This window comes from Pan paniscus, chromosome X (assembly GCF_029289425.2).
Source record: "Pan paniscus chromosome X, NHGRI_mPanPan1-v2.0_pri, whole genome shotgun sequence".
Taxonomy (NCBI): Eukaryota; Metazoa; Chordata; class Mammalia; order Primates; family Hominidae; genus Pan; species Pan paniscus.
The window spans coordinates 133,118,138-133,131,023 of record NC_073272.2 but is presented as its reverse complement, the minus strand read 5'-3'; the positions used below and the strand labels follow the sequence as shown (position 1 = coordinate 133,131,023).

Below are 12,886 nucleotides of genomic sequence, written 5' to 3'. Positions count from 1 at the left end.
TTTTTTTGATTACAATAAAGGGGTAGAAATTGGATCAAAAGCCCAATACAATTCTAGAAGAAGTGCCCTACCTGAAAAGACTGCACATGTAGCCAGCCCTGCCACTGGCTCAAGAATAGCTAGACATGAGTTGTTCCTGTTGACCTTGAGGGGGTTAGGTGACATTGGCCTATAGATAGAAAATGAAGAAAGGAATTAAATAACATCCCAGATTTGGGCTAAACTATTTCATTCCTCTCATTTTCCTATAGGGGTTTCTGAGATGGTAATTCTTAGCGTGATCTGATACAATTTAGGATGAAAGAAGGCAGTAATGCAGCTTGACAGAGTTCCCCCACTGAAGCATTTCAGAAAGTCCTCATTTCTTCTCTTTTGTTGACTTTCAATCTAATGGATTCCTAGTTTCCCTGTAGCAGCTATTTTAAAATGTGATTCCAGGACTGCTGGGAGTCCCAGTGACGCTTTCAGGGCACCTATGAGATGTTCCTTTTGCTAATTACATATTTGTGTGAAGCTGGATATTGTTCATATACTTCAAACAAAACAATTTATTGCAACATATTAAATGCAGAAGTCAATAGGAGAATCTACCTATCCCCTATCAAGCCAGACAGTAGAGACAGCTTGCAAAAATGAAAAATGATACCATTTTTCTCACTGTTGTCATAAAATGTTATTAATATTTATATTAACATGTAATGGGTCCACAATTGCTAGTTTCAAATTAATAATAAATTTAAAATTTTTAAAAATTTCTAAAACAGTAAATATCGATAAATATATATCATATAAACAAAAGCTCTTTGGGATCCTGAGGCTGCAGTCATTCAAAATGTTGATGGAGTCTGGAGGACCAACTTCCAAAGTGGTGGCTCACTTACAAGTGTAACAAGTTAGTGCTGGTTGTTGGAAGGAGGTCTCAGTTCCTCACCGTATGGACCATATGAGTAGCCTCAGGACATGGCAGCTGGCTACCCCACAATAAGTGATCCATGGAAGACAGCAAGGAGAAAGCTATAGTGTCTTTTATGGCCTAGTCTTTGAAGTGACACACCATCAGTTTGGGCATATTTGATTTGTCAGAAGTGAGCCACTAATTCTTTGTGGTTTTTTGTTTTGTTTTGTTTTTTGAGACAGAGTCTTGCTCTGTCACCCAGGCTGGAGTGCAATGGCGCGATCTCAGCTCACTGCAACCTCCACCTCCTGGGTTCAAGCAATTCTCCTGCCTCAGCCTCCTGAGTAGCTGGGATTACAGGCGCCCACCACCATGCCTGGCTAATTTTTGTATTTTTAGTAGAGACAGGGTTTCACCATGCTGGCCAGGCTGATCTCAAACTCTTGACCTCAGGTGATCCACCTGCCTCAGCCTCCCAAAATGCTGGGATTACAGGCGTGAGCCACTGCACCCAGCCAGTGAGCCACTAATTCTAATCCACACTCAAGGAGAGGGAGGAAATGAAGCTCCACCTCTTGAAGGGAGGAGAATCAAGGCGTTTGTGGATGTATTTCAAAACTACTTCAGGGCTCCCAACATCAAAATGTTTGAGAGCCATTCTGCTATAGCATAGGGGTTCTTTGGAAAATTTTTGTCTTTTAGGCCATTTATTAAGGCCCTCTTTTGCACCTGCCTGTCCTTTGTCCATTTTTCTCCTTTGCATTTACTCTTGGACTGAACCACCTTAGGAATAAACTTCAGTTCATCTAAGGCATTGACCTTTAACTAGTGGCAACCCCTTCCATATTTGACTGAAGTGAAGATGATAGATAGATAGATAGATAGATAGATAGATAGATAGATAGATAGATAGATAGAAAATCCTCACTTAACTGTGTCTGTAAGTTCTTAAAAACTGCAATTTTAAGCAAAACAACATATAACAAAACCAATTTTTTCCTCATCACCATTATAACAAAACGATGTTGAATGAAACCACGTTATTCGAGGACCTGCTGTACATTGTTTCACTTTAAGTTTCAGTTTCCAAGAACCTATAAATGACATTAAGTGAGGACTTACTCTATATGTGTGTGTGGGTGGGGTGTATCTTTATTCAATTCAGCGAAAATTTAGTAAACACTTGTTAAGTACCAAAATGTATACTAGGCACTGAAAATACAAAGACACAATCTATGCTCTCCAGCTCAGTTTAATGGGGAAATAGACTTAAGTACAAATAATTCCAAAACAGCTTTTTAAGTGCTAAAGCAAAAGAATGTCCAGAGTACAGAGGCAGCCTACAGGGAAAGACAGAACCTTGAGGCTTCATGGAGGACGTGGTATATGAATTTGTAGCCGAATCACATGCAGAGCTTTTTCAAAATTAACACACCCACTCAGTCCCATTTTGAGATTACTCTGCCAACCTAGACACATTTATAAGTAGGAGGTTTACCCAGGCCTGTTGCTATAACTTCTATCTTGGGCTCTGGGGAACTCATTCCCTTTCACCTTAGTGGGGACAGCTGTATGTGTGTTGATTCCTCCAGGGAAAGAAGAAATTGATAAATGAGATTTTGGCTGGGCACTGGACTTGGTACTTTGTTTAGATTCATATACATGTATTTCTGAGACTGAGTCTCGCTCTGTCACCCAGGCTGGAGTGCAGTGGCGCGATCTCAGCTCACTGTGACCTATGCCTCCCAGGTTAAAGCCATTCTCGTGAGCCACCACATGTGGCCTAGATTCATCCTCCAAGGAAAAGAAAGGATAGTAAGAAAAACTGACAAAGCCTGTAGAGTTGAGTAAATGATGGTCAGGCAGAGCTTCTTTGGTGTTAGGAGATCGAGCCTGCCCAATGATGTTACTCACTTTTTTTGAAACTGAAGCATTAGAATCTGAGATGGAGCCTTTCTTTGTGAATTCTCTGGCAGAAGAAGAAAACGAAACAACAGGAGAGTATCTGATTTTATTTAACTCCCTCAAATAGGCATTGTAACCCCTTTTAGGGAGAGAGGAGAAGTGGGAATTAAGATGATCTCTTGCTAAATGCACTGCCCCCTGCAATCTGATGTTATTAAGAGGGTTTGTTTTTGCAGTGTTAGTACCTCTATAAATCTCTCAGTATGTTCTGCACAGCATTTCACACTGTCCAGAAAAATATATGTGCCTCTAGCTCTCCTCATGCCCATGCCCAAGCTCCGTCCTCTGTGGTTAAAAATATGATAATTGCAAAGGAACCCTATTGTAGTATTCAGTCTGTGGAGGTTGTGAGCGAGCTGTCTGAATCTGATCATGAGTTGAAAAGCCCTTTGCCTTATTAAAATAACAACACACAATGAATTCCTTTGGTAGTATTCAGAAGTCATCTGTTTGTTTTGTCTGCCCCCAACTGGGTAGTTTGCAACACACAGCTAATCTTAGAAATAGCTTAGTTCAATTTCAAGGCGATTTGATACTCAACTGGTGGTCTATGTGTGGGACTCAGTGTTCCTTTAAGGGATAAGTATTGAAAATATCTGTCATAGATTTAAAACAGTGAGTGGAGAACAAGATGCACAACTAGTACAATCAGAATAGAAGAAATCAGATCTTCACTGCCCCTTCTAGCTTTCATATTTTTGGCACATCTCAGTTGTCAGCTTCTCCCTTCTTTGCCCTTCCGAATGTCTACTTCACTGCTTCCCTTATGATACTGTTTACCTTGCCACAATGTACTGTTTGGTTGAGTACATGAACAATATTTTTCCATTGTTCAAATGCTGAATCTATGGTTGAATAGTCCATCTTGCATCTACAGATACCAAGCTTCTGGCCCAACTGCTAACTTGTGAGAAAGTCACACAGTTCCCTCCACCCTTGTGAAATTATATCTACATATTCCAGCCTTCTCCTTCCTGTGCTCCCCCTCCTCTCCTTCCCCTCTGACTTGGTCTAAAGCGGCAACGGATCAGGTGACACTAGTAAATGACCTAGAAAGAAAAGAACAAAAGCTGACCTCAGCTCCCCTAGTCCAAAATCAATGCCTACTCCCACCCACTCTGAACAAAACAACAAAGTATGTCCTGAGTGAATCAACGAGTTCTGGATCTGGTACAAGTCATTCTGCCCTAAATAGGCCTCTACTTCTTTCAACATTTGTCAACACCATCTCTATGCTTCACATTGTGTAAGGGTTAGGCTCTGAGGAATGGAGGAGCACCTAGCTTAGTTAGGGAGGGAGACATGCAAATGAATAATTTCCATACATTGGGGGGTGAGTGCCAAATCAGAGCTAGGTGCAAAAGAGTGGCAGTGTCACAGATGGGGAAGATAGCCCCTCTCCTCGGAGCATTAAGAAAGACTTCTTGGAAAAGGTAACTTTTGAGCTCAGCCTGAAGGATAAGTTCAAACAAGCTCAGCAGATTGAGGAAGGAAAGGAGGGCGTTCTGGGCAAAGGGAACACTATGAGAAAAAGTATGGGCAAGTCTTTAGAATGGTAGAAAGCTCTAGTTTGGGATTAAACTGTGAAAGGCTCTCTCCAGCAGAATTAGGCATGATCTTACATCATTCCAATTTTCGTTATTTTAGTTTAGGTACTTTTTTGCATTGTCAACTTTTAAAAATAATAAGCTCATATTACTTTACATGAAGAGAAAAAAACGAACCTTAATAATAAAGGAAAAAGTTCCAGGTCTGCAGTCAGGGATGAAAGGCTGTTTTTACTTGCAGTGATTTCCAATTAGTGCTGCTTTGATGCCTGCCCAAGCAAATCATTGCAAGAAAGCAAAGGCAATCTCCTCCCCTGCAACCAAAGAAGGGAAGGGATGATCCTCTTCAGGATGATGGAAGCCCTCCAGGGAAGATCACGTGCACCCAGCTGCCATATTTGAAAATGGCTCGTGCGTGCAAAGGGGCCCTATCCTTTAGTTCCACATTTAACACATTGAATGGAAACCTCTATGAAGAGACTTTTTCCTGAGCAGGCTGTCGTAAGCAAATGTTGGATTTGTCTAACTGAGAGCTGTAGGCATCAGAATTTTTGTATGTCAATGCTATGTTTGACATTTATGTATTAGAATAAAGTGGAATTACAATCAAAGAACATTCCCTTCAATCAAATTGTTTTTCCCATCCCAGGCAACGAATTGTCCAAACTTTCTATCCTCTTTTTTTTCCCCTAGGAACAATTCAGTTGAGCAGACTGTCTTAGTTCACAGGTGGAGATTCTTTTGTTGTCTGTCATGGGCTACTAGCACAAAGGAAAAAAATCTGGACTGTGTCATACATGGGTAATTAACATGTCACTTAGTTTCATGTGTCTTTCTTTAAAGAGAAAAATAGAAATATTCAACTCCTCTTTTACAACTATAAGCAGAGGAATATAAACCTTTATTTAAGAAAAGATTAAAATATGCTTAATTCCTGTGCTGGAACAAGTTTAGAAAGGAATGACAGGAAGAGACAAAGAAGAGGAGAGATGAGAGAGGCCCAGTAAACTTGGTAGGAGGTAAACTACTCTTGTAACTCTGCTGCTGTAGTGTCAGAGGACATTATCACCTGTTGTTGCTGTCCTTTGAAAAACTCATTAACTCTCCAACAGTTTCTGAAGTCTTCTTCCCTACCCTCCAAAACAGTATGTCTGCACTTATTTTCAATAATCAGTTTCTTTTAGAGACCAAGATGTATTTTCTCACAGTAATTCAGAAGGTTTTCCATAAAGGAATGGTCTTCACCGTAACACTGTCCTTTGGGACTCTAAGATATTGATCAGTTTGAGAACTGTGCTGGAGATCTACTCTTTGTTCTCCCTGTCTCATCCCACAGGGCCTGGGAATTAGTTGAGAACCAGGATTTATTTAATTCTGAGGTTCTTGTAGTCAAATCTACCTTGGATTCTAAGTGGATTCTAATGGAGATAATACACACTAAGAACCAAAAAGAACTCAGAGAACAAGCCTATCAAGAAGAATAGGTTTTAAAGAAATAAATGTAAAACTTTACTCAAGAGAAAAATCTAGAACAAACTACATTGAAATATTAACAGTGATTATCTGTGTCTGGTGGGACCATGAATTTTTTTCCCTTTCTATCTTTCTTTATTTTCTAAATTCTCCATAGTGAACATATATTTCTTTTACAATGAGAAAGAAAACAAAATACTTTATTTTAGAAGATGGAGGAAGAATATATTTGAACTGTTTACAGCTGGTGCGGCACTGAAGCTGCAGCTTTTACAAATTTCTCTTTTCTTCCCTCACCACCTATGTGTTTATTTTATTTGCATCCAGCCTGGCTTTTCCCAACTCTCCTCCCTGTCTGTTTTCATTCTTCCAAGGGGCATCCCTCCCCATACTAGAGAACCCTCTCTTTCTCTAAGACATATTTCTCACCTCTTCTCTACCCTTTCTTTTTAGGGGCAGGGGTAACAGCTTTATTGAGATTTAATCCACATACCATACAATCTATCCATTTAAAGTGTATAATTCAATTGTTCTTAGTATATCCGCAGAGTTATGCAACCATCATCACAGTAGATTTTGGAACATATTCATCACTTCAGGAAGAAACTCTGTACCCTTTAGCTATCATTCCCCAACCAGGTGGAGATAATTGAATCATGGAGGTGGTTCCCCCATCCTGTTCTCATGATAGTAAATTAGTTCTCACAAGATCTGATGGATTCATAAGGGGCTTCCCCCTTTGCTTGGCACTCATTTTTCTCCTTCCTGCCACCATGTGAAGAAGGACACGTTTGCTTCCACTTCTGCCATAATTGTGAGTTTCCTGAGGCCTCCCCAGCCATGCAGAGCTGGCTTTTCTTTTTAAATTACCCAGTCGGGTATTTCTTCATAGCAATGTGAGAACAGACTAATATATTCACATTCTTTGTGGTTTTCTTAGACTTTTATCTTGACCCTTCCAGGTAATATCTTTCTATACTAAAGTGGGAGGTCTTATGTTTATTGCAGCCCCTCATGCTCTTGACATTTAGATCGAACCTCATCTTGGTCTTCTTCAAATTGTCAATAATCTTTATGATCCACCAAGAAAACTGCAAGGGTTGGGAGAAGTTCAGGGTGGTTTTTTTTGTTTTTTTTTAACTTCTATGGAAATCAAAATGGAAGGCCTTGCATGGGTTCAATTTTTCTTGCCATGTGCGGTGTTAGTGAGAGGGGGTTTGGAGGTAGGGAGAGGCCTAAGGGAAACTCTTTCCTTTAAGAGAGGGCCATTGTTTCTCGTAGACTAATGGCCATATTCCATTTCCTTATGGAGTGGGGGGAATTACTTAGACTCAGCCTTTACTCTTTCAGCTTCCACTCTTGGGAACTGTATTATTACCTTGTAAAACAGAACATCTCTCCTATTAGCTGTTAATTGAACCCATCTTTTTCCTCTATGAGGAACTATAATGTTGACTTTTATTTTCAGAGCTCTGTATTGAGCCTCTTCTTTTTGGAGATTGATGGTGCTCAGACACCAGGGGTAGGCTGTGGGGTAGGGGGTACAGGCATAACAGGAAGTGACTTGTGGGTATCAGAAGTTAAATATGTCCCAACAACCTTTCTTGAGTTGTTCTGTCCATCACCTTGGCTTTGCAGTGACCCAAGCCTTTGTGAATCTATGCTGAGAGCCCTTTCTCTCCCTTCCCCGCCTCTTAAATCATTAGTTGAAATGAAGAGTTTTATGGTAATTGTCCTAGTTTGTTTTATGTTGCTGTAACAGAATTCCTAAGACTGGATGATTTATCAAGAAAAGAGGTTTATTTATTAGGCTGGGAAGTTCAAGATTAGGCGGCCTCATCTTGTGAGGCCTTCATTTAGAAGGCCTCATACTGTGTGAAAACATGGTGGAGAAAAGGAAAGGGAACTGAGCACAAGTGAAAAGGACAAATATGAAAGGCAGTCTCACTTTATAACAACTGCTCTCCTGGTAACTAATCCAATCCCTGGAGAACCAACCCAGGCTTGCAAGGCAGACATAAGTCCATTTTCACCTCTAAAAGGCACCACCTCCCAACACTGCCACCTTGGGGACCACACCTCCACATGAGTTTTGGTGAGGACAAGCCATCTTAAACCATAGAGTAATAAAATGAAGAATCGGATTAAGTCCAAGAGGATATTTTCACCAGTCTTCCTCATTTGGCCAGATCTGAGAACAGCTCCCAGAAGGCATTTCTGGGCTAAGGACTTCTACCAGTGTCCAAATGATATTCAGGCCTCTGGTTCCTATAGAGGCCTGTACATCAGGCCAGTCCATTCTTAGCCTGGAGACAATATTGAATAATTACTCCACTGCCAGAAAATTCCCTGAATAGAGTCTCCAAAAACTTAGTATAGACATAAGGTACATTTGGATGTGAAGGATGCTTTAATTTTCTACCAGTAACATTGCTTTAGAAAATAAAGTGTGTTTTATCTTTGTTTATTTACCACTGTACATCTATTACATAGATATTTTAATATTTCTTTTTAAACATATCCACTTCTCTCCAGTCTAAGGCATATTACTTTGTGTATCCATGTACATCTGAAATGAGATAACAGACCTGAAATTTTTCTGGTATATGTGTATGTGTTTACATACAATTGCAGACATAATATATTCTCTCTCTCTGTCACTCTCTCTTTCTCTCTCTCTCTGTCACACACACACACACACACACACACACACTTGTCTTATATGTAGCACAAAAACAAAAGCAAATAAATAATAAAATATACTAGAATTGTCCCCCACCCTGCTCCCTCTCCCTCACAGGAGCCACAATATACAAATAACAAAGAAACCTTCCTCTTCTGGCAGATGTGAGTTGCTCTGACTGTATTGCCAGGAGAATTTCATAGAGCTTATACTGTTCTGAGCACCCTGCAATTCTGATCTGCAACCATTAGCCAGAGCCTATATGGAAACGGGCCATCTCTAGGGTAATAGCATTGTAAATTACAATCAATGCACCCAATTACACTCAGAAACCAAAAGATATGTAGTGCTCCAGTGTACCTTGTAATCAGCACCTTTGAAAATGTAGGTAACAGCATTCTGAATAAGAAAAATGGAAGTGGAACGTCTTAGAAAATGAATGTTGGAATTAAATCATCCTTCTGATAGAAACAGCACCTTATATGGCAGTCAACTTTTTTTCTAATATCATTTTATTGATTTTTTTTAAAAAACTAAACTGTGGCCTTGTAGCCAAGAATGTCTTTAAAAGTCATTTATTGCTCTAATCAGCCTGGCAGAGCCTTTCTGTCATGCTGATAAGGAAATTAAACTTTTCTCATACTGAGTTTACTTGCCTCTTATGCACAGATGTTTTGTTTTTCTTTTAGGGAACTAATTCAGAAGTTGAAGTCTTTCATCAGCTTCTATAGTGCTTTGCCTGGCTACATCTGCAGCCATAGCCCTGTGGCGGAAAACGACACCCTTTGCTGGAATGGACAAGAACTCGTGGAGAGGTGATCTTTTTTGAAAGTTACATATAGCAATATTTGAGGAATAATTGCCATATGTTTATATAAAAGTTAATTATGTCTTCTATCTCCATTAATTTCACCAGAAAAATTCTAGAGAAATCTATGAGGCTGGGTGCGGTGGCTCATGCCTGTAATCCCAGCAGTTTGGGAGGCTGAGGTGGGCAGATCACCTGAGGTCAGGAGTTCGAGACCAGCCTAACACAGTGAAACCCCAGCTCTACTAAAAATACAAAAGTTAGCCAGGCATGATGGCGCAAGCCTGTAGTCCCAGCTACTGGGGAGGCTGAGGCAGAAGGATCATTTGAACCTGGGAGGTGGAGGTTGCAATGAGCTGAGATCGCATCACTGCACTCCAGCCTGGGTGACAGAGCAAGACTCTCCAAGAAAAAGAGAAAACATCTATGACATTCCAGATGATGTCTATAATTTATAGCCCTCCTAGAAGTTGCAAAGTTTGAAACACATAGAGAACTGTGTCTGAAGGCAATTTTACAGAGTTTAAAGCATAAAACAACTTTCTTTTGTCTTCGATTCTTCCATCTCCTCATTATGTGGGTCCTTATTTATTTGATTTGAAGAAATCACATTCATCTTGAAAGCTATCATTTATTGAGAGTTAATTGTATATTAAGTACCATGCTAAGTGCTTTGTATGTATTATTTATCTTTATAAAAATCCTATGAAATGAATACTGTTATTTTCCCCCATTATACAGATGAAGATAGAGAAAGGAAGAAAAGGGAGGGAAAGAGGAATACCATTTCACTGAGCAATTTTACCGAAATATTTTATGGAGCATTTGTGGGTTTTGTTTGTTTGCTTGTTTTGTTTTGTTTTGTTTTGTTTTTTGAGACAGAGTCTCACTTTGTCACCCAGGCTGGAGTACAATGGTGCGATCTTGGCTCACTGCAACCTCCGCCTCCCAGGATCAAGTGATTCTCCCACCTCAGCCTCCCGAGTAGCTGTGATTACAGGCACCTGCCATCATGCCTGGCTAACTTTTGTATTTTTAGTATAGATGGGGTTTCACCATGTTGGCCAGGCTGGTCTCAAACTCCTGATCTTGGGTGATCCACCTGCCTCGGCCTCCCAAAGTGCTGAAATTACAGCTGTGAGCCACTCCACCCAGCCGAGTATTTGTTAATATAATCTATGCTATCATTATGTGTGAAGAATTTGCTCATCACTGAAAAGGAAATCATATATATTCATTATATTCATTTATTCAGCAGGTATTTACTGAGCACCTTCTAAGTGCCAAGCCTGTTGAAATGAACAAAACAGACATAATTTCCTGTCCTCGCAGAGCTTTCATTCTGGTGCGCTAGTGGTATTCCTAATCTCCATTGCTTTCCATGTGGGAGGAATAGCTTGTGATTAAAAAAATTAAATCAAGAGGACAGAATGCTTAGGAAACCACAAAGAGTTGATGAACATGCTTTAGAAAATGTTTGTACAAGTAGCATGTTGTAGAGGAGAATACAGAAGAGACCCAAAATCGAGTCTGAATCTTTCACTAATTAGTTGCTTAACCAAAGGCAAGTGACTTAATCTCTCTAGGCCTTGGTTTCCCCCATCTAAAAAAGGAAGTGGTTGGATTAGAGCCCCTCCAGGTCTGACAATCTGTATTTTTTTCTTATTAATTTATTCACTCATTCATACCTTCAACATTTATGTTTTGAGATATTATGTGTTAGGCACCAAGCTAGGTGCTAGGTAGGGATGCAAGGGCGAAAAAGGCAAGTTAGCTGCTTTGAAGAGCTTACATTCTAGTGGGACCCAATACCAGGACATGGAATGCTGAATGGAATTTATTAACAGTATAATGGAGTGCAAAGAGGAAGGCTTTGGAGCCAGATGAATTTGGATTTGCCTCTCAGTTCTGCTACTAACTGTGGCCTTGGGTGAGTCACTTAACCTAAAAAGTCTCAAGGTCCTCCTCCTCTGTAAGGGAAGGGCATCTCACAGGATTGTTGTAACTGTTAGGAGAGGTCATAAATGAAAAGCCCCTAGCAAACTGGCACATGCTGGAAGCTCAATTTATATTACTTCTCTATTTTTCCCCCTTTCCCCTTCACTCCTCCTCTTTCCAACGCAAAACAAAAGACATGTCAGAAAATAGCTTGTTCCTCATCTATGCTATTTTACTGACATGGGACAATGAGAATAAGGTTGCGTGCTACCCTGAATGAGGCACTGAAATTGTATGGAGATACACTTCTCTCTGGCAAATGTAAATCAGCCTGGAAGGATTAATGGCTCCATGCACTGGAGAAATAATGTATATTTGTCATCCTAAAAGCTCATCAGGTACTAAGAAGAATCATGAACATTTTTTTTTAATTTTCAGAAAAAAACAGTTGGTATTTGGCTTTATAAAAAGCTGATGCTTTAAAACTGATACAAACAATAACTATTTGAAAAAGAATATATCCACAGGTCAAATATGTGCTTCTTACATAAACTTGATGACAAACCATTCCAGTGCCTTGTCCAGTGTTATATGTTACTTTAGCGAAAAATGAACAACTCCTGAATATTTGTTTTAAGCAGCTTATCTTCTAACCATGGTTTCTTATTAAAAAGGAAATTTTACTTTACAAATATATTTATTTACTGATGTGTTCATTCATTCACGTATTCATTCTAACAAATATTTGAGCACTTATCCAATATCAAGCACTAATATTTGTTTCTTCATTGTGATTGTTTGAAGCAAATATTATAACCCTGCTGGATTTATCTTCTATTGTTTATGGTGAAAAATCGGATCGATCCAGTTTTAGTTAATTGTAAAATAATTTATTCCTAGGCCTATGTATTTTGAATTAGTGGAATTTTTATTGAATTTTGCTCATACTGACTACTTCATGTTTGGTACACTTTGGTGAAGAATGATGCCCTGGAACCAAGAAATTTCTCTTCTATCAAATGGTGGATTCCGAAGCCTGCTAAATTTGAATGAGTCCAAAAGTTAGCCAAATGTACTTTTATATCATTAAAAGAACTATGGTAACTGAAATATTTTTGTTTCATTTGCTAGCTTTAAGCCTTAGGGTACTGAACAAAATAATAAAATAAATATTGTAGTATGGAGAAAAGCTAATATTCCAAACTCCTATTTATATTTCTGATTTCTGAAAAATCTTTATTTTCAAAACGACTTTTATTGTTAATATATACTATCCAGGAAAGAAAGAAAGGAAAGAAGGGAGGTAAGAAGGAAGGAAGGATGAAGGCAAGGAAGGGAGGAAGAAAATAAATCAAACATATTTTCAGAGAGAATAAGGGTAGTGTAATCCAGGAAGTGACTCCTTCTTGGTTAGTAACCTCAGGTTATAATTAACTTGTGCTTGTATTACTGACCTAATGCAATGATCAAACTAGGGAATAATGTCAAACTAAGTTTTTTTTTAAATTACTCAGGAATATACCTTTAATAATATGAAGTTCTTTAGCCTGAAGACATGTAGGGCTTCTATTTGTACC

The 12,886-nt window shown here is 39.2% G+C and overlaps 1 protein-coding gene across 1 annotated transcript in view; it reads left to right on the top strand.

Annotated features, from left to right (window-relative positions):
* Positions 1–12,886, top strand: part of GPC3 (glypican 3) — a 455,110-nt gene that overhangs the window by 286,704 nt on the left and 155,520 nt on the right. Inside the window, exon 5 of the mRNA XM_003814501.5 lies at positions 9,253–9,378. Coding sequence (XP_003814549.1) covers positions 9,253–9,378 — 126 coding nt within the window. The remainder of the gene's footprint in view (positions 1–9,252; positions 9,379–12,886) is intronic.